Here is a 27,024-nt window from a genome sequence, read left to right as displayed (position 1 = left end):
CAGGAATTTAATGTAAATGAGAATCCAGTGCAGAGGTTTCCAGGTAACACAGTAATCAAATACATAAAGTAGTGTTAGATAGACTTGCCAGGTCAGAGCATGTGAGTTTGTCGCAGCCTTGGACTACCATATTTTTGTTAAGTATCTACAGCCTGAATAACTTCATCTCAGATGATAAAGCTGCAGGTGAGCTGTAGACATTGTGGATCATCAGGAAGGGGGGGAAAAGAATTACCTAGACACATTGCTCCAGTAGACAGACATCAGGCCTCTCCAATAACTCCTCTCCAATCGTAACTTTATTAAGTCAACTACAGTTTGGAGCAGGCCCAAAGGCCTACTCTTGTTCCTTCTGTTTATGTTCATAACATTGGAATGAATCTGTATTGTAGTTCAATTATGCAAGCATGCCTTAATTTGACAATTACAAGAACCTTGTGGGGATGGACATATTTAATTAAATGCAACTTAAAAAACCATGGTAAAAGGGAAATACCATTTTGTTTTTGAGGGCACCTTCAAATAAAAGACCTCGCTGACAGGAGCCTCTGCCATCAATCACCACAACTGCATAACCAAGAGATGCCAGTGTATTTAACCTCAGGTATTTGATTCCCTTGAACGAGTTGTTCACCAGCTGCACCTAAAAGGAGGAAGCATGTTTTATAGTCAATTGTAAACCAATTACCTCAATTTGACTGAGCTATTCAATCCTACAGAACTCTAACAGATTAATAAGCAAATAGCACAATTGAACCACTTGTAAAGAAGTTTTTTTCACTAGTCATGATTACACAGTCAATTCAACAAACTGTATAAGATAACCCATTTTCCAGATTAAAAAAAATCAGGTTCTTGCACATACTTAAGACTATAAGATTTAGAGCAGAATTAGGCCATTTGACCCAACAAGTCTACTCCGCCACTCGATCATGCTTCAGGTGTTTCTCAAACTCATTCTCCTCATAATCCTTGATCCACTAAACTATCAAAACCTATCGACCTCAGTCATAAATACACCCAATGACTTGGCCTCCAAAGGCCTGTGCAGCAATAAGTTCCATAGATTCACAACCCTGTCGTAGGAGAAATTCCTCTTGATCTCAGTTCTAAAGAGTCTTTCCTTTACTCTGTGCCTCTGGGTCTTCCACTCTCCTACCAGTGAGGCATCTTCTCCACATCCACTCTATTTAGGCCTTTCAGTATTCTAAGTTTCAATCACATTCCGCTTATCCTTCTAAACTCCATTGACTACAGACCCACAGTCCTTATCGACTTCTCATGACAAACCCAACTTCCTCTGGACACCAAAGCCAGCACATCTTTCCTTAGGTACAGGGCCCCAGCTGTTCACAATATTCCAAAAGTGGTCTGGCAAAGCTTTTTACAGTTTCAGCAGTCCATCTTATATTCTAGACCTCTTGAAATGAATGTTAACATTGCATTTGTCTTCCTGACTGCCAAGTGAACTTTCATGTTAATCTTAAGAGAATCCTGAACCAGGACTCCAGAGTCCTTTGGTCTCCAGATTTTCGAAAACGGTCTGTTTAGAAAATAGTCTACACCTCTATTCTTCCTACCAAAGTGTATAACCTCACACTTTCCAACATGTTGTTCCATTTGACACTTCTTTGCCCACTATTGCCTGTCTTCTGCAGATTCCCACTTCCTCAACACTACCAGTCCTTCCAGCTATCTTCGTATCACCTACAAACTTAGCAACAATGCCTTCAATTTCTTCATCCAGATCATGAATGTATAATATGAACAGTTGTGGCCCAAACGTGGACCCTTGCATAAATGCATTAGTCCCTGGCTGTCAACCTCAGTCCCCACTCTTTGCCTTCCGCTATGCAGCCAAACCTCTATTGACACGAGTATCTTGTTCCTAACATTATGGGCTCTTCTCTTATTTAGCATCCTCCTGTGTGGTATGCCTTGTCAAAGGCATTCTGGAAATCCAAACAGATCACATCTACTGGCTTGCCTTTGACTAAGCTGCTTGTTAACTCAAAGAATTCTAGCAGATTTGTCAGACAATATCAGCCTTCGACAAAGCTATGCTGACTCAGCCATATTTTACCATGCACTTCCAAACAATCTCATCCTTAATAATGGACTCTAAGATCTTACTTCAGACCAAGGTAAGGCTAACCAGCCTGTAGTTTCTGGTCTTCTGCCTCCCTGTCATTTAAACAAGGATATTACATTAGCTATTTTCAAGGCCTCAGGCATCCTGTTCGACACCAGCAATTCATGAAAGATTAGTACCAATGCCTCTACAATCTCTTCAGCTGTCTCGTTCAGAACTATGGGAGATAGTCATCAGGTCCAGGTGATTTATTCACCTTAAGGTCTTTCAGTTTTGGACATCTCACAGAATAGAAAACACTGATACTGCTATGAATGTAAACCACCTATCTACTGCAAAGGACTGCGTGATTAGACTGGAGTTGTCAATGGGGTCAAAAGGAACTGGGTCTAGGGCCAATCTCAAGTATGCAGACAAAGAGTTAGATTATGTATATTAGTCAGCCTCAATTTTGTGCCTCACAAATTCATGCTTTACTTAACAGTATATTTCAACTGGTGCTAGGGATTAAGCAGGTAACTTGGCCTATGTCGCAAATATGTGCAACAGTTTATGTCTTGCCTGCACATTGCAGACCTCACATGGAGTACAGCAACACTTTTACAGTTCATTTAGAGTTCCTTTTTATATTTGGTGTTCAGGTCAACTCTCTTTTCTTGAAGAATTTTGAGATATCAAAGATTGACTCTTCTGCTAGTGCCTATAGTGGTTTGCTACTACAGCTGTGCAGCACCTGTTATGAACAGATTGAAACCCCCTCTGAAATCAACACAAAAATCTGGAAAGCAAGCTTCAAACATTTCCAAAATATCATTACAGTAAAGGTGTTTGTGTTATTAAGGCAGCTGGGGAAAGGATAATGTCTACATTCAAACTGCATGAAAAATCACTGCACCAGTTCTAGATCAGATCAAGTGTGAGTTTTCCTTCCCTGCACACCGGTCAACTTTTGTGTTAAATTCCTATCTTAATTAGTTTCACCATCAACAGCCCATTTAAAATAAATGATGAATGGAAGCTTCAAGCAGACTTGGACAGGCTGCTCAAAAACAGAGTGGGTGTAAGGAAACGTTAATCAGTTGCCCATTTTAATAGAAAAACATAAAGACTTAAATGACAAAGACAATTCTTAAATGGTGAGAGGTTCAAAATGTTAATGTCCAAAGAGATTTTGTTCACAAGTCACTATAAGCTAGCATGCAGATACATCAAGCAATTAGGAAAGCTGTTGTATGAAGCCTTTGAGACCCCACACCTAGAGAATTGTGTAGCCTTGCTTTCCTTACTGAAGGAATAATTTACTTGTTATGGAGGAAATGCAACAGTTGTTCACTGAACTAATCTCTGGGATGGCAGGATAGTCTTATGAGGGGAGACCAAGTAAACTGGACTTGTATTTCCTAGAGTTTGGAAGAATGAGACATAATCTTATTGAAACACACAACATTCATAAAGTGTGTGACAGGAAAGATGTAGATAGGATGTTTATCAGGTTTATAAGTGTAGAGCCATGGGGACATAGATTCAAAATAAGGGTAGGCCATTAGAGAAAGAGAAGAACAATATTTCCTTCACACAGAAGGACAAATCTTTGGAATTCTCCACCCGAGACAGTTATGGTAACTGAACTGTTGAGCATATTCAAGACAGATAGATTGATTTATGGATAGGAATAATATTAAGGGATATGGAACAAGATGGGAAAATAGCAATGTGATAAGTGATCAGTCATGATTTAACTGAATGGCATAGTGGGCTCAACAGGCTGCATGGCCTACTTCTGCTTCTAGCATCATAATTTAACCATTGTAAAGCTATTGAGAAAGATTGGCTTAATCACGTGGCACACCATGTGTTTTCGTTGCTGTCACACCATTCACATAACCTCAGCTCGTTGGAAGACAGAAGAACCAAAGAGAGAAACGAAAGAAAACATCACTTGTAACGCTTCATGAGCAGCCCACCTGCTAGATCCAGAGTTATATGAACGTTCTGAGAAAAAGAATGTTCAGGCTATTTGAGGTGGTTTCCTCAAAGGTACAGGTCACAATAGAATATCATGGTGAGGGCATGGTATATTGGCAATGAGAAAAGATTGCTTGCATACTGATGCTGACTTTCATTCACTAGTTGAGAATTTGTTCTTTCACTGCCTGTAAGGATGTTTTGTTCCACTTTGAATAAGGGATTTCAAAGAAAGGTGAGTAGAAGAGACATCTAGCTGTTATTGGAGACTTTCTGGTGTCACCACAAAGAGAGATTTTGGTGCTTTCTCTTTGTACGCTTGATGGTTTCTCGACTGCCCGCTACCACACATGGTCGCTTGGTAGGAACGAAAGTGTTGTTTGCAATCAGTTTTCTCTTAGTCTGCTTTTGCTCTCACAAACTCACCATTGTATATTATCCACAACAGACGACAGTAAACATGATTTTTTAAAACTGCAGTCATCTGTACACAGTCTCCTTGATTTAAAGCAAGATCTACCTTTTATAATCCACAGTCTAAAATAATGGAGTGAAAAGATCTGATCCTCACATAACCTTTTGTGATTCATAGACAAGGAGACACAGAATCCTCTTCACCTTGGAGCTCTGCAACAGGAAGCAGAGAGTAGGTTGGCAAGATGCAATGAGTTAGACCATTGGGTGGAAGGTATAGTTGTCAAATTTACTGATGACACAAAGAAAGATAGGAAACAAATTGTGAAAAAGACAGAAGGAATCTACAAAAAGAGGTTTAAAGTGAGGGGACAAAGACTCGGCAGATGGAGTACAATATGGGAAAATATGAAATTGTTCATTTCAGCAGGAAGAATTAAAAAGCGTGGTGCCTAGACAGTGAGGCTGCACAGCTTGGAGGTGAAGAGGATTCTGTGGGTCCTTGTATATGAATCACAAAAGATTATGTGAGGATCAGATCTTTTTGCTCCATTATGTTTAGACTGTGGATTATAAAAGCAAGACATTGCTTTAAGTTAAGAAGATTGTATATAGATGACTGCGGTTTTAAAATCATGATTACTGGAGTCCACTGTGGATAATATCCAGTGGTTGAGTTTGAGAGAGCAAAAGCAAACTAAGAGAAAACTGATTGCAAACAACACTTGGGTTCCTACCAAACGACCATGGGTTATGTGGCAGCGGGCAGCAGAGAACCACCAAGTGAACAAACAGAAAGCACCAAAACCTCTCTTTGTGAAGACACCAGAAAGTCTCCAATAACAGCTAAATGCCTTCCACTTACCTTTCTTTGCAAATCCCCTATTCAAAGAGAAACAAAACATCTTTACAGGCAGTGAAAGAACAAATTTTCAATCAGTGAATGAAAATCAGCATCAGTATGCAAACAACCTTGCATTAACAGTAAAAAAAATAAGAAATTGGAAGAAACCAGGCCAGCAAGTGACCTTTGTGTGCTTGCTACTGGTTAGTGAACATTAAGAGAGAACAGATTGGTCTAGGTTGTGATGCCCCACAGGTAGATAATATTTTGAGGCTTCACAGCATTAAGAACTAAATGTGCATTAAAGATGTTCAAAGACAATTCATGTCTCCCAAAATGTTGCCACAAAAATAAAATTTCAGTAGTATGAGCACCATGGAAGTTTATTCTTAGAAGTAGAACTCAGAGTACTCACTACGGTGAAATGTTATCATGTACAATAAAAATATTTTTTCTTTGCAAGAGGTACACTTGGTCCAATTCTTGTGTTCTTTCCCCATGGCTATGCAAATGTTTCCTATTTAAATAATTGCCCAGATTCCCATCTTTTTCAACAATGCATTCCTGAACATAACATACTGCAAAAGGAAGTTCTTTCTCAAGCTGCCTCTGGATGTTTTTCTATTACTTTAAACCTATACCCTCTGGCTTTTCTAAAATGGAGAACAGTTGAACCGTATCTATTTTATCAAACCTCTCAAAAGTTTGCAGCCACTCCATAAATCGTTCCTGAAGTTCTCCTGCTTCAAAGAGGGTACCCCTGTTTCTGCTGTTTTGTCATGTATCTGAAGTTTATTCACCCAATTACGCTAAAGCCTTCTGAATATATTGTGCCAGAATTGTTCAAAATATCCTAGCTGAACCAAGCTTTGTGCCTCTAGTGAACTCCACACCCATAGCTATCAGCACTTAATGCCATAGGCTTCAATTTCATTCAAGTCCTTCACAAGAGATATTTCCTGAAATGCTTTTTGAAAGTGTATATATATGCACCAACAGCTCTCACATATATTCTCCCCATTACTTGAAGGAACTCAACAACTTACTTGTTTTGTAGTAGTGAACTGCAGTATTGCAGGAGACAAAGAAAAATCTGCTGTTGAAGCTTGTCTTACACTTTTTGGGATATATACCATAATTCCAAACTGCATATGGAATAGCAATTCATACTGCATTCACCGTACACTGATTGATTGAAGTGCTGCCATGGTGAATGCATAAGGGAACAGTTTGAAATTAAAACTCTGACTGACTGGTTTGTGGTCCAACAGGTTTGAGTCAATATGACTAAACCATTTGGGAATAAGAGTCTGAGCATCTTGAATGTGCTGGATCTCAGAATAGGTCACAGTGGAAAGGGGAACCACATGGCGTTTGTTAGGGAGTAAGAGATAAGAAGAGCTGTGAAACATATTTAAGAGCTGTGAAAGAACAGCAAGCCATATATAGGGTAATTAGGTGGTTAAAAGTACAATTGTGAAATGTGCACAGGTAATGGCTGCCTCAGAGGTTAACAAAATTGAGGGTTGTTGCAAAGTGCACCAGAATTAGGTTAGGCAGTAAACAATTTTCACGAACATCAGTGCGGTTTATGGCCATGTTCTAAAGTTCCTTCTTCAATGGTATTTGAGGTATATATGCTGCAAGAAATAGGAAACTTGCTAATAATTTAGTGTAGGAGAAAGTGAGGACTACAGATGCTGGCGATCAGAGCTGAAAATGTGTTGCTGGAAAAGCGCAGCAGGTCAGGCAGCATCCAAGGAGCAGGAGAATCGACTTTTCGGGCATGAGCCCTTCACCTTTCCAGTTTGGTAGTGGGATATACAGAAAGCTTGGAATATACTATTAAACTGGTCAATGAGGTTTCAAACAATACTCTACCTTGTGAAAAAAACACCCCAACACTAACTGAACGTATGTAAAGTTCTATCACAACTAAAAAGCTGCTACTTTTCAAAATAAAACACAGGCACAAGAACATCCCTGTGTGAATCATCTACAGAAAGTAGTTTTTAAAAACTGGAATGCAAAGTACACAAAACAAATCAAAAGAAAGGAAAATCTTCTTTTAGTTCACTTGGCATTGACACAAAAAAAGCTAACTGTCATGAGTGAAATCACCAACCCAAATATAAAACTGTAACTATTCAACAGATCTGGCAGTGTCATGGGGAATGAAAGTGCTATGGGCATTAACTTGGTTTCTTTTTCCACAGATCCTGCCTAATGTGCTAAATATTTCCAGCATTACCCATTTTTATTTGTAATTTCTAGATGTTGTATTTTGCTTTTCCTGCTGTCACATATCCATTGTGCACATTCCCCATTGTCCTCCACCACCCCCCAACCACATAAGTACTAACCTGCACCGCTGGCATTTGAAAAGTCAAGTCTTACAAGCTCAGCTTTATGCAGAAGTACTCCTGCATTTCATGAAAATAAGATCACATTCCTTAACAGTATAAGCTACTTGCGGCTGGTTCAGTTAGATTACTCTGTTTATTACAATATCAATTCGTAGGTTTGTCTGGTAATAACCCTCCAGTGTTAAGTCTACCTAGTCTGGCTTAAGGTGATTTTGTGGATAACGCACCTGCTTTCCTCAAGCTGTCAGGTTAGCCAGTGGTTAGTTTGGTTATGCATCTCTACTGCCAAGTCACAGAGATCTACAGCACAGAAACAGACCATTTGGTCCAACTCGCCCATGCCAACCAGATGTCCTAAATTAATCCAGTCCCATTTCCCAGCATTTGGCCCATATCCTTCTAAACCTTCCTATTTACATACCCTTCCAGATGCCTTTGAAATGTTGAAATTGTACCAGCTTCCACCACTTCCACTGACAGCTCATTTCATACATGCACCACCCTCTATGTGAAAAGGTTGCCGCTTAGGTCCCTTTTAAATCTTTCCCTTCTCACTTTGAATCCATGCCCTCTCATTTGGGACCCTCCTATCCTGACGAAAAAAGACCTTGTCTATTCACTATATCCATACCCCTCATGAATTTTACAAACTTGTCTAAGGTCACCCCTTAGCTTCCGCACTTCAGGGAAAACAGCTCCATCCTGTTCAATCTCTCCCTATAGCACAAACCCTCCAACCATGACAACATCCCTATAAATCTTTTCTAAACCCTTTCAAGTTTCACAACATCTTTCTGATAGCAGGGAGGCCAAGTATCTTGCCTTCGGACAAACCAATGCCAAGATTCGTCTCAGCCAAAAGAGAACAATCACAAGTTACTAAACAGAACAATGTTAGGTACTGGAAATGAGAAACAAAAACAGCAATCGCTGGGAAAATTGCATCATCTGAAGAAAGGTCACTGGACCCAAAATGTTAACTCTGTTTTTCCTCCACAGATCCTGCCAGACCTGCGGAGCCTTTCCAGCAATTTCTGTTTTTGTTTATCGCTAGTTACTAATAAAATCACCAACTAATTCAGCTTACATATATTGTTAGTTCAATATATTTGGGTTAAATCTTGGGATTCTCTATCTAACATTATCATGTACACTTCATAAAATGCTTATAGCCATTCAAAGCCCCAGCTGAGCACCATGCTCTCAAGGAGAATTAAGGAATGGCAATAAATGCTGGCCAGGGGCACAATATGGCATTGCAAAAGAAAAATAAATTAGCTTCAAAATACCAAAATAAAATTTGAATTTCACAAAAATTCCCTCTTGGACTTAAAGATACTGAGAGACTTACCTGTGGCCCTCCATATACAAAAAGGATAGTGGGGTACTTGCGGGCTGGCTGCAGGTTGTGAGGTTTATATAACATGCCATACAGCTTGAAACCAGATTTGCTAGGGAAGTTGAAAATTTCAGGTGGCACATAATCAGGAGGGCACCCTGTTCAGGACAAGCAAGAAGAGTTAAAATTTACTTCAAGTAACAAGAATTCAGGGCAGCTTGTCACTGTTTCATCCAGCTTGAAATACAGCATTGGTGGCATTAACACTGTTCAAAGCGCAATTGAAGCTCCTTCAGTGACAACAATATGTAGTCTAGTACTAAAACAGAACAGACAGCAGTGCTTTATTCCTGAGTTTGCTGCTCTCAGTTTCAGGAATAGTTCGGTCTCAAACTGTTCCCAAAGCCTTACGCTGGGCAAGAAAAAGCCAGGATCCTTACTCTTCCATTAACCAGTTCCCTGCGCAATGTTAATTCAGGTATGGATTTACACAAAAAAAAATTGCTCACAGTAGCACTGCCTATCATTGTTTAGGTTTACACAAAGCCTCAATTCAGCAAGATATATGTACAGCAGCTAGCCTGAAGGACTACCCCCAAGCAACAGCCATTATCTTCAGACTGGAGAGGGATAAACCCAGTGACTGCCAGCCGAGCAATTATTTTCATATTGTCCCTCTTCCCATTTCAATTGTTTGAATATAACCACCAGAACAAAACAGTGTTTTAGTACTCATGTTATCTTAATTTTTTGACCTGACAAACAGGAATAATTAGAAGGGGCCTCAGTCAAGCTCAGGATCACAAAGTTCAAGCAGGATACAGCAGTAAGAAGTGAATAAGAATAAATCACTTGGACTTTAAAACCAGAATTTTGTGGTTAGCAGGCTTTAGCTTGGCAGGATACTACGCTTTCCCTATTTAAGCCAGCTTATGGTGAGAAACACAATCAAGACTGTTTATTTATATGGAACTCCACCTAGTGGCTCATCAATGAAAGTTAGCTTTTCATCTTTATTTCTTAAATTGCAGTTCCAGCGCACAAAACTTGTTAACTTTGCTTAACGGCTGCACTCTTTTCTCATTATTAAAACAACACAACATCCTTTGCAAAGGTTTTGGCTCTTATTGAGATACAATTCCACGAATACCTTTGAACATTAGTATAATTCTTAAGTTCTATACGTGCCTCAATGGTAAATGTTTTATTAATCAGCACATACAGGACCAGGAGTGTACTAGGTAATCAAATATACTATTTGATTAAGAGGCAAACACAATGAATGTAAAAACACACACAAAGTAATAGAACCATAACGCAAGGGGTATACACGTCACTGTGATACTTTATTTACTGCATAAATTATTTAAATAATTCTGCAAATTTGTCTTAAATAGAACTTACCAGCAGAGAGTCTTCTGTCCTCAACTGACTACTCACACATCACAATAATACACTAAACTTTGTGGTAGTTAATTTTTGCAGGTTTATAAGGTACCATTTAAATCAAAAGTTTGCTGTAGTAGTAGGCTGCTGAAATGTCAGAACTATCACTATCAAGACCAATTCTGTTCTCATTTGACACACATAAATCTATAATTCAGGGGAGAGTTGGTGGACCCATAATCAGCAGGATAACAAGAATCGCAGAGGTTAATATGTGACCTTATTAGTGCTTGGGTAACTTGACGTTAACTTGGGATTGCATTAATCCTCACCACCTCAAATGTCCCAAACTCTACATCAACTTTGGAAGAATACTGAGCTCTTAACTCAGAGGTCAATGGATCAAAGCCATCCTCTGCGTGCTTGTTCAATTATAGATCAATTATAAATTTCTTGGGAAGACTTAAATACTGGTAATTGAAAATCCAATCAAGAAGAGACCCCCTCATATAAATAAACACTTGAGTATTCATTGAACAAAATGAAAAGATTATACAATAGCATACTTTATTGCAGATCATCCTGATTTTCAAAATTAGTGAATATTTTGGTTTCTAATATAAAACACAAGGGCAAAGTGCACACCCTAGTTTTATGCTTCTTGCAAATGATTTTCAAATAGTCACATGCTCCGTATCTTGAACATCTCATTACATCAAGAACTAAAATCAGAAAAACTACCGTAATAATATTTTGTCGTCAGTAGATTGAGGTCTGCATGAAATTCTACCATTTTTCTGCCCCTCATTAGAGTACAGAGGAATTGAAATTTAGTAGAAACTGCCCACTTTATTAAACAGATTATAAAAACTAAAAACAAAATGCTGCCCATTCCACTTGATTCTACAAAACAAAATAGCACATAACTGCAGTTTTATTTTTGTCAATCTTCTCCTTCCATTAATTTGTTGCTGTGGAGAAATTTGTCAGGAATTTGACTATCTCCAACACATTCCAGAAATGGAACTGCTTCTAAGCTTGGATATAGGGTCACTCAACTGTTAAAGCCATCATAGCCGCCTCAATCCTGTACTTGACATATAACCACCCACACACACACACAGAGGAGACAATGGTGGAATGGCAATGTCAGAACACTAGCAATCCAGAGACACAGGCTAATGCTATGGGGGCATAAAGTTTCAGACCCCACCAACATGCTGGTGGAATATAAATTAATATATCTGGAATATCAAACTAGCCTGAGAAATGGTAACCAGGACAGCAGTCATCAATTTCGTAAAATCCCATTTTAGTGAAGGAAATCTGCCATCCTTACCTGGCCTACAATGACACTCCAGGCCCACTGCAAAGTGGTTGATTCTTAACCGTTCTCTGAAATCTCTTAGAAAGTCACTCAGTTCAAGGGCAGTTGAAGATGGCAACAAATCCCTGTCAATGACATCCTCATCCCGTGAAAGAATAAAGAAAAAAATGCTGAAGGCACTGGATAGTAAGATTATTTTCCATCCCTTTCCTTCACCCACCCCATTTTACTTTGCCTAGGGGCACTGAAGCAAATTGTGGTGCTCCAGCTGCCACACTGGAGGAGAATACAGCCGCACAGACTATGCAATCAGATTGGAACAATCTTGTCAACAAAGGTACCAAAGAACTAGCTACATATTTGAACAATAGGAAGTATTCATTTATTTGTTACAATAGCATATTTCATTAGGACACGTACCTGCAGCCTCCATCATGCTGGCACAGAATTCTGGCTTTTTGTGCAAATGATCTTCTTCAGGACCCGTCAATTTGTATATGTGAACACAGGGAGGTGTGCTAACATTACTGTAATGGCTGATGAACATGTCAAAGTTCTAAGGAAACATTAACAGAACTTAAAGACAGTGTGTTAAGAGATCAAGTTCTTGTACAGTGAAAGGTACAGGATCATGCACAGTAACATTAAAATCAGCAATGAAGTAAAATCTTTGCAAACTTATGAATCAGTTATGCTCTGATTCTGTCAAACAGTTGAGTTGCTTTTATGGTTGAGTATTCATCTTTACTATTCTCCCCAGTGACCAACCAAGCAGACCAGTTTCCCCCTATTCTACGGCCGAGGCAAGCAGACGGAGTTAAAATAAATTAGCCACAACCGAATTGAACAATGAAACAGGTTTGAATGATAGACCTGGTCCAAAGCAGCTCAAGGTTTATTTGCTGTAAGAAACTCTAGCATTTCAGACACTGGAACTGCAAAAGGGGAAACAACTACAGTACTCCTTTAGGCTAGCATAATAGTCACTGATTTTTTCCAAATATGGGGAAACATTCGTAAACTCTGGTCCTCCATCTATGCCAACCTGAGCTGCCTTGAAGTTGTGCAACTACTTTCAGAAATACACTGAAACGGGGCACATTCTCTCTTTTAAACCATGTCAGCAAGCGTACTACCATTAATCAAGAAGCACAATGAACAAAACTGATATATGGAAGTTAAATACAAAATAGATTTATGAATACTGTACAAATTACTCTTCTTAAATTCAGAAATCTAGATGAAAACTCATAGCAGAATCAAAGCTGAAAAAACAATATACTATAATTCAGGAACTGATTGGGTAGTTTGGAAAAATTGGAAGGTTGGATTGAATTGAGATGGCTGGTGACCAGGCACCTCCTTTTGTGACTCGCTCATTTAATACTTCCTTGCTGAAATGTACAAAAATAAAACTAATAGCACGGAAAATGCAAAATACTCACTTGGCTAACTGAGCAGCTGTGAGAGAAGCCAGGTTTTGTTAGTTGGACTATCTCCCCTGGAAATTCATAATTGACCACATAGAGGTGATGTTCTAATGGAGTGTCCTTAGTGGCTTGGAAGTAGACCAATTTTGTAGCCTCGTTAACCCAAATCTGAAAAACACAGTAATTGCAAACGGTCACAAGTCTTATATCATCCCAAAACAGAATACAACATCAGAACTGCTCATCTTTCTTTTCAATTAAAATAACAAAAACAAAACCACATGTTGATTATGAAGTTTATAATGTACTTAAAATGCCTTCCAAGTCAACTGTTTTCCATCACCTACTGGATTAACATGTAGGAGAGGGTTTCAGCTCTGTGTTTCCAACCAATAACACCTTTCAGAAGCAATGACATGGGGTTTCAACTCATCACCAGTCAGTTGTTTGGTGGAGGTAGCGAGTTAACTTCCAGAGATAGAACAGTCCATAAACAGGATACATATTATTCGTGGCCTGAAAGGATGACCAATGCTTGTGGAACTATTCGAGCAATCTGTGAAACTCATTCAAAAGTCAAGAGAAATGGTCTCAACAGAAAACAGAATAAATGTTATTTAGGCGTGGCAGCTGCAGAGCAGGTTTCATGGTCACTATTAGACCATCTTCTAATTCCAAATTCTGTTGAACTTCACCATCAACCTTGGTGGGATTTGAAACCATGTCCTCAGAACATCAGCCTGGGTGACTGGGCTCTGGAAAAGTAACCTCAGCAAACCAGGTTGATATTCTGGGGACATGGTTTCAAGACCCACCATGGTAGATGATGAAATTTAAATTCAAAAGCATTTGAAATTAAAAGCTAGTCTAATGGTGACCACGGAACATGCTGTCCTCACTTGCTTTAGCCTAGATGTGACTCGAGACCAAGTGCAATATTGATTCGTCACTGCCACTTGAAATGACCTAAAGAGGGGCAAATTGGATAAATAAAATATGTTGACCTTGTGAGTGACTCCTACATAGAGTCAGAGTTGTACAGCATGGACACAGACCCTTCAGTCCAACCCCTCCATGCCGACCAGATATCCCAACCCAATCTAGTCCCACCTGCCAGCATCCAGCCCATATCCCTCCAAACCCTTCCTATTCATATACCCATCCAAATACCTCTTAAATGTTGCAATTGTACCAGCCTCCCCCACTTCCTCTGGCAGCACATTCCATACATGTACCACCCTCTGCGTGAAAAAGTTGCCCCTTAGGTCCCTTTTATATCTTTCCCCTCTCACCCTCTGATTCTGGACTCACCCACCCCAGGGAAAAGACTTTGCCTATTTACCCTATCTATGCCCCTCAATTTTGTAAACCTCTATTAGGTCTCCCCTCAGCCTCCGACGCTCCATGGAAAACAACCCCAGCCTGTTCAGCCTCTCCCTATAGCTCAAATCCTCCAACCCTGACAACATCCTTGTAAATCTTTTCTGAACCCTTTCAAGTTTCACAACATCTTTCCGATAGGAAGGAGACCAGAATTGCACGCAATATTCCAACAGTGGCCTAACCAATGTCCTGTACAGCCGCAACATGACCTCCCAATTCCTGTACTCAATACTCTGACCAATAGAAGAAAGCACATCCTACACAAGATTAAAAATGTGATGGATACTTTCTTTGCAAGCAAATTTATTTCAACACCATTGTTCAATCGACTGGATTTTTTTGGGGAAAAATTCCAACATGGGCGAATAATGACAATCTGGCATTAAAAGTATTTCAGAGGTTCCCAGAAATATGGCAACATTTAAAAACAAAGAAACCTAAAGGTGATTCAGAGTGTAGATATTGGAGAATTTGATAACCTGATCACACAAAACGATTTGTACATTAGCAGAATTGGCTGTTCTCATTTGGGATGGTAATACAGTTATTTCAAATTGGGTGTATCACATTTCTCCTTTCTAGCAAATTCACGATGAATGTAAATTGCGCCTAATATTCTTAAGATGACTCGCCAAAATTCCAGTTCAATGTTTTATTCAAATTCTTTAAATGCATAAATTCCAAATATGTTTATTTTTCCTATTCACGTTCTGTACCTGCAATTTACACTTTCACAAATTATCCATCTTAACTTCTAGCTTTCTGCTCATCTAAAAATCTCAAAACAATAACAAGCATTCCTTGTTTTTTCCTACAAATGGATTATTTCACATTTATTCATACAAACACCCAAAGTACAGAAGTGACAGGTGCTAAATGTGAGATATGGTCATTGACTAAGTCTGTCCCGTAGTTGAATAGTTCACAAGCAATCTCTCAATTGAAAAATGGGATCTTTAAGCAGTTCCGAGTGGACAATAAGACCATAAATCTTTAATCATGGAATGGCATCCAAGCAACTTGAGGACTGGGGCAAAACATTTCAGGTTATAGTCTCATCCTGAGCACCATTCATTGAGTTTACAAATCTTATAATTTATAACCTGACTCACTCACATTTAACTGATGAGCAAAGCCACCAATCTTCAAAACCCATCTAGCGTAAGCTTACCCTTGAGCCATGTCTTGCCAGTACTTCCCACTCACCACTAGTTAGTGCAATCTCCTCTTTGATTGGACATTTAAAATCATCTGAAAACAAAAATCCAATAATTAGTCTAACACACTGGTACAATAAATGTGAAATATACAAGACAAGCTGCAGAGAGAGAACATGAGCAGTTCTGTTGAGACGTTAGAGTTACAACCACTATTTGGCAATTATTTCTCTTCAACTGAACAACTGAATTACAAAATCATCATAAACCTTAGATTACCTCTTGATCACAAATCAAAAATATACTTGGATTTATTCATTTGCTGTATAGACAATTAATAAAATGATCAGAGACAATTCTTAAATGAGATATCATAGCCTCTCAGAATAATTTAACGACAGTAATCTTTCCATTCACAGTATTTTCCCTTAATCATCTGCAGTAAAATGGTCGATCTTAATGCAACATGGAACAGGATACAGAAATGGCAAAGGTTGGCACAAGATAGAAGGTTTGTGCCCTTGAGTCAACATTAGCATTAAAACTGCAGCAAATTTAGGATCATAACAGTAATGGTTAGACAAGAATTGAATGAAGTCTAGATCAGTTTAAATACTCCATTCACTGTCAGTTGCTTAAAATCTACTAATATGCAACAGGTTTCACCATTTTGCAATACTGTTCCTAGTGGCCACATATACAGACTCGAGACGTTAGCTTGCTTTCTCTCCATGGATGCTGCCTGACCTGTTGTAATCGGCAGCATTTTTCATTTTCACCCATACTTTTTAGAAGACACTTTTTAGATGTTTGACACTTCTATTGGAGGAGATCTCATGCAATTGTCTGCCAAGCAGAAATAGAAAGAGCACTTTCTGAGTTTTGTGTATTAGATTGAGCTTACAGCTGGCTTTGTCATTTTAATTATAAACATTTGTTGTAAAAGCACCAAACGTGTCAATGTCCTAAGTCAACATCCTTTTCGGCATATTAACATATCAACACGTAATAATCTGTGATATGTTAAGGAATAACCCTTATTTTATCCCAATTCTTTGAATGCTCAGTGTTTCCCCTCTCAATGCATACAGATACCAAGGAAGTTAAAAGGAAAGACCAAAACCTCACCTGCGCTTGGACTACATTGCTTTGCCCATTGGTAGCAGCCTGGCTTTAAAATTGAAGTAATTTGATATAGATGGCAAAACCCTGTCTGTGATTCATTAGCCCAGATAAAAGATATTTCATCATCTCTAGTTTGTACAAAAGGATAAAATATGTCATGAACCTGTAATAGGGGAAGAAAGAATGGAGAGGAATATATAATCAGTACGATTCACAAGAGTAAGCAAGCATGAAACAACATAATCTGGGTAATAAATGCGAAACAATTAACAATTGTTTTCCCTGCTTAATATACCTCCAGTTTGCATTAGACTTTGTATAAATATTAACTTACTTAATGCCCTTAAAATTCTGCATTAGTACATCCCAGCCTTTAAATGTAATCAACTTTCTAAAATATAGTCCAGAAATTAAGATATACAAGTCCTATGTTCAGCCAAACTGTACTAAAAATTACACTGATTCCTTTTGACCAGTTCTGCATTGGAACATCCTGAACAGGTACCCCTTGTTATAAAACAGCAGAAACCAGGAAATATCACAGCCACTAACAAAGAATCAGCTGTGGAAACCAGGAGAAAGTGATAACTGCAGATGCTGGAGATTAGAGTCGAGAGTGTGGTGCTGGAAAAGCACAGCAGGTCAGGCAGATTGAGGAGCAGGAGAATCAACATTTCAGGCATAAGCCCTTCATCAGGAAACCACACAATTTTTTCAGAAGTAAATGCATTCTTTTCAGTACTTTAAATGTCCAGCAGCCACAATGACAGCTGTTGTGGTTCTGTTCGCCGAGCTGGAAGTTTTTGTTGCAAACGTTTCGTCCCCTGGCTAGGCGACATCATCAGTGCTTTGGAGCCTCCTGCGAAGCGCTCCTTTGATGTTTCTTCCGGTATTTATAGTGGTCTGTCCTTGCCGCTTCCGGTTGTCAGTTTCAGCTGTCCGCTGTAGTGGTTGGTATATTGGGTCCAGGTCGATGTGTTTGTTGATGGAGTTTGCGGATGAATGCCATGCCATTCCTAGAGGCATGGCATTCATCCACAAACTCCATCAACAAACACATCGGCCTGGACCCAATATACCAACCACTACAGCGGACAGCTGAAACTGACAACCAGAAGCGGCAAGGACAGACCACTATAAATACCGGAAGAAACATCAAAGAAGCGCTTCGCAGGAGGCTCCAAAGCACTGATGATGTTGCCTAGCCAGGGAACGAAACGTTTGCAACAAAAACTTCCAGCTCGGCGAACAGAACCACAACAACGAGCACCCGAGCTACAAATCTTCGCACAAACCTTGAACAATGACAGCTACCAAGAAAGGGTAAACAGGTTTAGTGCCTAGGTAAGGTGGTAGTAAGATTCTAAGATGAGTGAGAGAGCGCGCACGAACAAGATACACACACAGATAAAACTATACATGTGCAAGACAGAGAGGGGCAGAGTGAAAGAAAGACAGAAGGGGCAGATACTAGGTATATGGAGGTAGGACAAGTGAGGGAATTAGGATGCCAGGTAAGTGAATGAGTATCAAGGTATGTCGAGGGGTGTCAGGAAGGCTTTTGTGTCTGAAGGCGTTAGGTCGACTGGAATAATGGAAGTGGTCAATCGAGGATTAAATTTAACAGCTACTCAGGAGTTAAATGAGGCTTTCAATCCTCTAAACATTCCTGTCTCTCATTAACTAAGACTGAACCCTGCAAAATCATTAACTCTCAGGAACATTTTTTAGTAGTTTCTAGGTACAGGATAATCACCCAAGGAAATGAAAATACCCCAATTTGAATGGAGTCAGCTCTATCTGCACAGAGCCAATTTAATACTGCAATCTACTCTGCAAAAACATTAATTTGGTCATTGCAATTTTTGGAGCATTCATGTATCCATCTTCCAAAGTCCCCACAATCTGCTCAATATTCCAAATGTTGAACCAAATACTTACTTAGAGAGAGTCCTTACTACAACACAGCTGTCAAGAAATCCAACAAGACTCCATTGTGTTGGTAATAGTATGCTAGGCTGGACAGGGGATTGACTAACTAATAGAAGACAGAAAATTGAGATAAAGTGCACATTTTCAGGATGACAACCTGTAAATACAGAAGTGCCACAGGGATCAGTGCTGAGGCTACAATTAGTTATAAAATATAGATGAATTGGACGAAGAAAATCAATATACTATCATCAAGTTTTAGATGACACAAAAATAGACAGGAAGACAAGTAGTGAAGATGAGTCGACAGAAGGACACAGGCGTATTGAATGAGCAAGCAAAAACCTGGCAGATGAAATATAATGTAGAAGAATGTGAGGTTTTGCACTTTGGCAGAAAGAATAAAGGAACTGAATATCATCTACATGGAGAGAGATTGCACAAAGCTGCAGTACAGCTTGTTCCTTGTGAGTAATGAAAAGCTACCAAGTTCAGCTGGTACCGGGTCAGGCAAATAGACTAGTGGCTTTTGTTTCAGAGGGAATGGAGTATAAAAACAGAGAGAGGTTTTGCTAAGACAATACAAGGAAAAATTAGTCAGAATCTGGCATACTATTTTGGTTACCGTAACAAAGACAGTCTAGAGAAGGTACACTAGGTTGATTCTGGGAATGAAGGGATTTGCTTATGAGGAGAGGTCGTGTAGGTTGGGCTTGTACTTTGAAATTTTTAGACCTTATTAAAACATGCAAAAATTCTTAGAAGCTAAACACAGAGGCTGTTTCCCCTTGTAGTAGTGATAAGGGGGGTTTCTTCCCCACCAAGGTTACTGAGCCTGTGGAAATTCACTATCACAAGAGGTGGTGAGGCTAGGTTGTTAAGTTACACAAATTATGCCAAAACACTTTTCTAAGAGTTAATTAGAATCCTCCATCATGGATATTATCCAGTTTCAAAAACGCCTAAAGTGATTTGAACATATCTTTGTTCATTTGCTTAATTTATCCAGATCACTACATGCTTCTAATTGGCCTGCTGGCACATCTTCACCAAATGTTATCACAATAATAATTCTTAAAATTATCAGTAGTCTAAACAGCTTAAGGTCACTGACCAAAATTTTTTTTTTCTCTCATCCCCAACATCAATATCCTCTGCTTCATATTACTGAGCCACTTTTTAAAGCCAGTATGGGGTTCTAACTAAAATAGACTCAAGGTGCATTTAAATCAACTCAACATTTTTACTTATCTTGCAGAGGACTCTTGTGGTGGATTGGTGGATTACCTCTGAGCACCACTTGCTATGGAAGAGTGTCATGCATGTCCATAAAGACTGTCCTTTTAAAAAAAACCTACTATCATTCAGCTATAGCCCAACGCAGAACTGTAAGATGAACGAACTTGGGAAAAGACATCTAATACCATCAGGCTGCCAATCTATGCCAGAAGTACCAGATTTGAGATCTAACGCAGACTAATCTAAATGCAGTCACAGAATTATAGAATGTTTACAATACACTGGATTGCCATTCAACCCCTTGTGTGACCATACTAGGACTTTGCAAGAGAAACTCATCTAGCTTTCCCGAGTACAGAATGGAATTACTAAGCAACAACACACGGATGGTTGCATCGCCAATTCCAAGTTTCCACTCTTAGACATACACCACCCTCATAAATATTGCTGCTTCTTCACGGTCAGTGGGTCAAAATCAATGTGTCCCATGAACGAATTTAAAAATTGCTAATAATGAAAGCAAAGTCCTCAATGTCTACTAGCTAATGCACACCACAAAATGAATCTTAGTCTAAACCCAGTTCCCAGCTGTCAGGAACCAGAAAAAAGGTTAGGAGACTCCTTAATGCAATGCCGAAATTGGAAGACTTGTAACAAAAAGCATTCCATAGACTTTCATGAATCTCAAATGAGGAAAACATTGCCTGAAGACTAAATTTTTGCTCTTCATTGATGTTCTCCACTTACATTTATCCATATATCTGTTACTTCTTCATAAATAATGTGTGGATGAACTGTTTCTGGCACAGCCTCGACAAACTTAAGTCTTTCATTTTCATCCTTAGTTACAGGAATAAATAGTGATGTTGGAATCAAAACCAAACGAAGTCTCTGTTGAGATCGATCGAGTAACACTGCCCAGGCACTATTACAAAAAAAAAGACAAACAAACTTATTCACTGCTGTAATAGGGGCTCTCCAGTGAAGGTTTTTGTAAAATGAGTCTATTTTTGGTTAGAGGTGATGGACTTTTTAGGTCCAACAACCCGATTCAAGAGTGCAATTTGCTTTCTCTGCTATTTGAACACAAGTTTCTTGAATTCCAGGGCAGGCCCAATTGTTTAAGAATCCAAGCAAAGAACTGTGGGGGAGTTGTACCCATTTCACTTTCTCTATTTAGGCACCCTTAAATCTGACTGCAAATTCACACAGCCATACACCTGTTTAATGCTGGATGTTCCTGTGGGTTGGATGCTTTAACTCGAAAATAGCTGTAGTGCACTCACCGTGCTGGCTATAATCAAGAGTCAGAACATCTTCAAACTCATTTTAAAAGATATTTCTGTAGCTCTGGGCTAAAATGGTAAAACCTATTCATATAAATTAAATTTAACTCAACTGATCTTCTGATGCGTTAACACAGACGCTTTATAATTTAATACTTGATGAGATTATGTTAGGATTTCTTCTCAAATAATCCAGCACAGACCAATAGAAAATTGTGCCTGAAAATTCAGTACAAATGTAGTAATTGGTGGCAGGACAGGGAGAAGCAGTTAAGGAAAAGAGACATGAAAGAATGCAACAGCAATTTTGAGTGTTGATAGTACAAGGCTGTACTGCAATGGGCTCTTCCCTTCTATAATGCTCAGATAAATCTCTCAAATATTTGATTTCAATTCTTAATTTTTTTTCACAAAGGAAAAATACATGCTGATGACAACAATATAGTAACCCAGAAGAAAGAACATACAAATTTCCATCTTTCGTCCATCCAGCTCGTGCGATATACTCAATGCCAGGGAAAAGAATCTCAAATGGCTGAACTAATTCTTTGTCTTGCGCGCTCAGGATCTACCAAAGGGGGGGGCAGGGGAAGAGAGAAAATTCAATAATGATTAGCATTATAGTTAATTGTATTGACAGTGTAATGAATCAACCAGGGATTTCTTATACCACGAAATCTAAGTGTGGTGAGAAATCAGTTTCTTGCTTTAAAATCTTTTGAAGAATACAAGTTTTATAGTCACACGACACCAAGTTACAGTCCAACAAGTTTATTTGAAATCATAAGCTTTCGGAATGCTGCGCCTTCATCAGATGAAGCCTGGTGGAGTAGCAGTACTCTGAAAGCTTGCAATTTCAAATCAACCTAATGGACTATAAACTGGTGTTGAATGACTTCAGACTTTGTCCACCCCAGTTCAACACTGGCACCTTGACAACAAAAATTTTATAGATTAGATGAAGACCACATAATCCATTCTTCTGCCTTTTTCCATAGCTTTTAAAAGACAAAATGATTTTAAAAATTAAAGTACATTTGGTCGCTACTCTGGTCCAATATTCGCAGTGTATTTTGTTAAATCCCTTCACTAATTGATTTGGCCAGTGAAAATATTTTTCTTCTTCCATCCAATTTACTAAAATCTCCATTTTGAGCATCCTTATATTATGTTCTAAAATTCAGAACTACTGTATATATTCATGTATAAGTAAATCTCATGTACAAGTTGACCCCTTATTTTGGCAAAAAAATCTTGTATTTTCCATATATCTCATGTATAAGTTGACCCAACCATATTGCATTATAAACCTCTTAAAATGAAAACTGCATGTTCCCATTAACTTATTTTACTGAAATTTCAGAGATTTTTCAGAAAATATCTGCTTAGTGAAGAAAATAAGTCAATGTTCCCATTAATCGACTTAAACAAAATCACATTCACTCATTCATTCTGGTAACTCCACTCATCGCTCTTTGCTTACCATATCACATCACCATTCATTCATAAGTCTACTTATCTGATTTGGTTTACTACAGCATGTTTTGATTCATTCAAACCGGTACTAAGTTTATCAGTACTTATGAACTTGAAAAATGGCAAGTTACAACATTACCACATGAAATTAGAGAGAAATAGTTACTGTGGTTTAAGTGCCGGGAAGACAGTGGGAAAGGCTGTGCATTATTGTCTCTAGTTATGATGACTTGACTTTATATTCCACCTTTAATGGAATAAAACATGTCAAACCATTTGAAAGGAACATTATTGGGGGGAAAAATGACGGTTCTCCCCACCCATGCTCACTCAGAGGGGACACATGAGTGACAGGCAGATTGACACACCTCGTTACCTTTCTGTGGGTTAAAGTGTTACCTGCTGGAGGATGTGAGGCATTGACAACCGTCACTCATTAATCGGGCATTGAGTGAGCCACTGTGTAACAGGTTAAACAATGACTGCAGATGCTGGAAACCAGAGTCTAGATTAGAGTGTGCTGGAAAAGCACAGCAGTTCAGGCAGCATCCGAGGAGCAGTAAAATCAATGTTTCGGGCAAAAGCCCTTCATCAGGAATACAGGCAGAGAGCCTGAAGGGTGGAGAGATAAGTGAGAGGAGGGTTAGGTTGGGGAGAAAGTAGCATAGAGTACAATAGGTGAATAGGGGAGGGGATGAAGGTGATAGGTTAGGTGGAAAAGAAGATAGGCAGGTAGGACAAGTCATGGGGTCAGTGCTGAGCTGGAAGTTTGGAATGGGGATGAGGTGGGCGAAGGGGAAATGAGGAAACTGTTGAAGTCCACATTGATGCCCTGTGGTTGAAGTGTTTTACTGCTCCTCGGATGCTGCCTGAACTTCTGTGCTTTTCCAGCACCACTCTAATCTAGACTATGTAACAGGGCCTTCCCCCTCACCTCACCCAATTTGGCATGAGGCTACAAACTGCCAGCGCCCTCCATTAGCATGGCCCCGTGTCATGGTAGGGAGGTAGTGCTGATCACCTGTATCCAATGGCATCACTGCCCAACAATCAGGATGTCTGCCTGCTTGATGGGCAGGCGACAAGCCAATCAGAGCTGTGGCCTGTGGGTAAGGAACCCACCCACCCATACGTCACATGGATTGGGACTCCATGTACTGTATCAGAGAATGTAGCAAATTGAGCAAAGTTTGTGTTCCTGACTCAGAAATGGCAGGAAGATGGACAGTAGAAGATTAGGATTCAATAAGTATTTAGGATTCTTCTTTTCCTGGGATTAGTTGTGCAATCAAATAGACTTTGCTAAAAAAATGGTACTTCGAACTACAGCATGAATCACAGCTCCTTGAAAACAATACCTCGTGTATAAGTCAATCTCCCAACTTCAGCTTTAAAAAAAAGATTTCAAAATTCGACCTATACCTGAGTATATACAGTAACACAAGGCAGGCTCAAATTTACAGATACTGTAGTCCGAGATAGTAAACTAAGCATTAAGTGGCAGAGACAACCAATAAAGGTCCCATTCATTTCTCAGCCAGCCACCTGGATGTTAGACATCAAGAGATACAAACATCCTTTAAAGTTATCTTCCGCATGCTGAATTTTAGCTCCTCTAGATAACTAGACCCCCAGTTGACAGCAGCTCTACTCCATCCCAGTTCCACATGCGCACAGTCTTGAGTTGAAAGGCACACCGCTCCAAATTTCTCTTTAATTTGCTCTCAGGCTCACCTTACTTTGTGGTCTGAGCTGACGATAGCAGCAATTCTACTTTCTCGTCCACTCTTCTGCTAATAAGTACTGTTAGGCTTCCTTGAGCTTCAGTTTTTAGCAGCGTAAAGTTACAAATAATTCCAGAGCTTCTCCGAGCCATAAATCCCTCAACAGTCGATCTAATGCAGCACTTCAGCTACATGAAGCATACTATCCTGCTTGTCTGCTCTCACAGGGTGCTGTTTACACCAGAAATGATTTGCGTGACCTGTTAATATCTGATGTGTTTCTCCTAATATCTTATCCAGAATCTGATGTAGCCAACGAACATATGAATATACAAAATCAGAATAAGAGACTGCCACTTGGCCCCATGGGCCTACTCTGCCATTCAAGATTGTAGCTAATTTGATTACTCCATTGCCTGACTAACCTCAATAATCTTTCAATCACTTGCTTATCAAGCATCTATCTATCTGTACCTTAAAAATATTTAAACACTTATGTCAAATTTTAGGAAGCATTAACAGAAAAATGCATTATCTGTAGGTGAAAATACAGAAAAACAGTCCCATAATTTCTAACAGTCTGACACTTTCAACACAAATAATTGTTTTTATCATGCTATTTATCCAACATTTCAAAGGAATACTTACAGTCCCATGGCTGTTTGCTCTGAACTCAGACAACTTAAGTGTTATCTTGGGGTTCTTACTTCCTGTAAGAATGAGATATTAAAGTTTCAATGTCAGCTTGCAACAGAAAAGTCATAAAGGAACATAGAGCCCTTCTACTACCTTCCAGTATAAACATTTAAATGTGTTATCATCGGTACCAATGACATAGCTAGGAAAGGGGATGAGGACCTGAAAAGTGAATATAGGGAGTTAGGTTGGAAGCAAAAAGACAGGACGAACAGAGTAATCAGAGGATTGTTACTGGTGCCACGGGCTAGTGAGATTAGGAACAGAGAGCGTGTGCAGATGAACACGTGGTCGCAGGGCTGGTGTAAGAGGAAGGGCTTCAAATATGTGGATCATTGGGATACCTTCTGGAGAAGGTGGGACCTGTACAAGAAGGATGAGTTGCACCTAAACTGGAGGGGCACCAATATCCTGGGCGGGAGGTTTAAATTAATTTGGCAAGGGGATGAGAAGTGGAGCTACAGATTTGAGGATGGAGGAGATAGCAAACAGCCAGAGAGTCTGTCAGGAGGGACAGACAGTTTATAGGGGAAGTTGCAGTCAGTGTGATAGGTTGAAGTGTGTCTATTTTAAGGAATAAGGGTGATGAACTTACAGTATGAATCTGTAATTGCAACTATGTTGTTGTGGTCATTATGGAAACTTGGATATCATATCAAGAATGGTTGTTGGATGTTCGAGGGTTTAACTGTTGCAAAAGGAATGGGGGGAGTCGTTGAAGGAGGTGGAGGAGGGGCAATGCTAATCAGAGATCGTATCATAGCTGCAGAAAAGGAAGTCATCCAGGCGGGTTTGTCTTCACAGACATTATGGGTGGAAGTCAGAAACAGAAAAGGAGCAGTCACTTTATTGGGAGTTTTCTTCAGATGCTCCAACAGCAACAGAGACACAGAGGAGCAGATTTGGATGCAGATTTTGGAAAGATGCAGAAGTAACAGGATTGTTATCATGGGTGACTTCAACTTCCCTAGTATTGATTGCAACCTCCTTAATTCTAAAAGTTTGGATGGAGCAGTTTTTATCACGTGCGTCCCAGAATTCTGACTCAATATGTAGATAGGCTGACTAGAGGGGTGGCCATATTGGATTTAGTGCTTGGCAACAAACCAGGCCAGGCATCAGGCCTCTCGGTGGGAGAAAATTTTGGTGAAACTGATCACAACTCCATGACCTTTATATATCTCAGGGAGATAGGTGTAGATGGTATGGAAAAGTATTTAACCAGGGGAGGAGGAATTACAATGCTATTAGGCAGGAACTGGGGCACCTAAATTGGGAAGAAATGTTCTCAGGAAAGTGCACAACAGAAATGTGGACATTGTTTAGGGGGCATTTGTTGATAGTGCTGGATTGGTTTGTCTCACTGAGGCAAGGAAGAGATGGTAGGGTGAAGGAACCTTGGGTGATAAGGGATGTGGAATATCTGGTCAAAAGGAAGAAGTATTAGCGTTCATTAGCAGAGGGATTGAATTCAAGAGTCGTGAAGTGATGTTGCAGCTGTACAGGACTTTGGTTAGGCCACATTTGGAGTACTGTGTGCAGTTCTGATCGCCTCACTTTAGGAAAGATGTGGAAGCTTTGGAGAGGGTGCAGAGAAGATTTACCAGGATGTTGCCTGGAATGGAGAATAGGTTGTACGAGGATAGGTTGAGAGATCTCGGCCTTTTCTCGTTGGAACGGCGAAGGATGAGGGGTGAGTTGATAGAGGTTTATAAGATGATCAGAGGAATAGATAGAGTAGACAGTCAGAAACTTTTTCCCTGGGTACAACAGAGTGTTACAAGGGGACATAAATTTAAGGTGAAGGGTGGAAGGTATAGGGGAGATGTCAGGGGTGGGTTCT

General features: G+C 39.5%; 1 protein-coding gene across 7 annotated transcripts in view; it reads right to left on the bottom strand.

Moving 5' to 3' along the window:
• Positions 1 to 27,024, bottom strand: part of dpp9 (dipeptidyl-peptidase 9) — a 108,165-nt gene that overhangs the window by 6,667 nt on the left and 74,474 nt on the right. For 6 of the 7 annotated variants that reach the window (XM_060846241.1, XM_060846240.1, XM_060846242.1 and 3 more), the window contains 9 exons: positions 25,134 to 25,195; positions 21,753 to 21,853; positions 20,747 to 20,924; positions 16,832 to 16,991; positions 15,718 to 15,797; positions 13,179 to 13,331; positions 12,154 to 12,289; positions 9,033 to 9,178; positions 497 to 643 (listed from right to left, as the gene is read on the bottom strand). In XM_060846241.1, coding sequence (XP_060702224.1) covers positions 497 to 643; positions 9,033 to 9,178; positions 12,154 to 12,289; positions 13,179 to 13,331; positions 15,718 to 15,797; positions 16,832 to 16,991; positions 20,747 to 20,924; positions 21,753 to 21,853; positions 25,134 to 25,195 — 1,163 coding nt within the window. The remainder of the gene's footprint in view (positions 1 to 496; positions 644 to 9,032; positions 9,179 to 12,153; positions 12,290 to 13,178; positions 13,332 to 15,717; positions 15,798 to 16,831; positions 16,992 to 20,746; positions 20,925 to 21,752; positions 21,854 to 25,133; positions 25,196 to 27,024) is intronic. The other variant, XR_009646188.1, reaches the window with a different exon arrangement.

The sequence above is a fragment of the Hemiscyllium ocellatum genome, chromosome 28 (assembly GCF_020745735.1).
Source record: "Hemiscyllium ocellatum isolate sHemOce1 chromosome 28, sHemOce1.pat.X.cur, whole genome shotgun sequence".
NCBI lineage: Eukaryota > Metazoa > Chordata > Chondrichthyes > Orectolobiformes > Hemiscylliidae > Hemiscyllium > Hemiscyllium ocellatum.
This window is presented reverse-complemented; position numbering and strand designations above follow the sequence as displayed.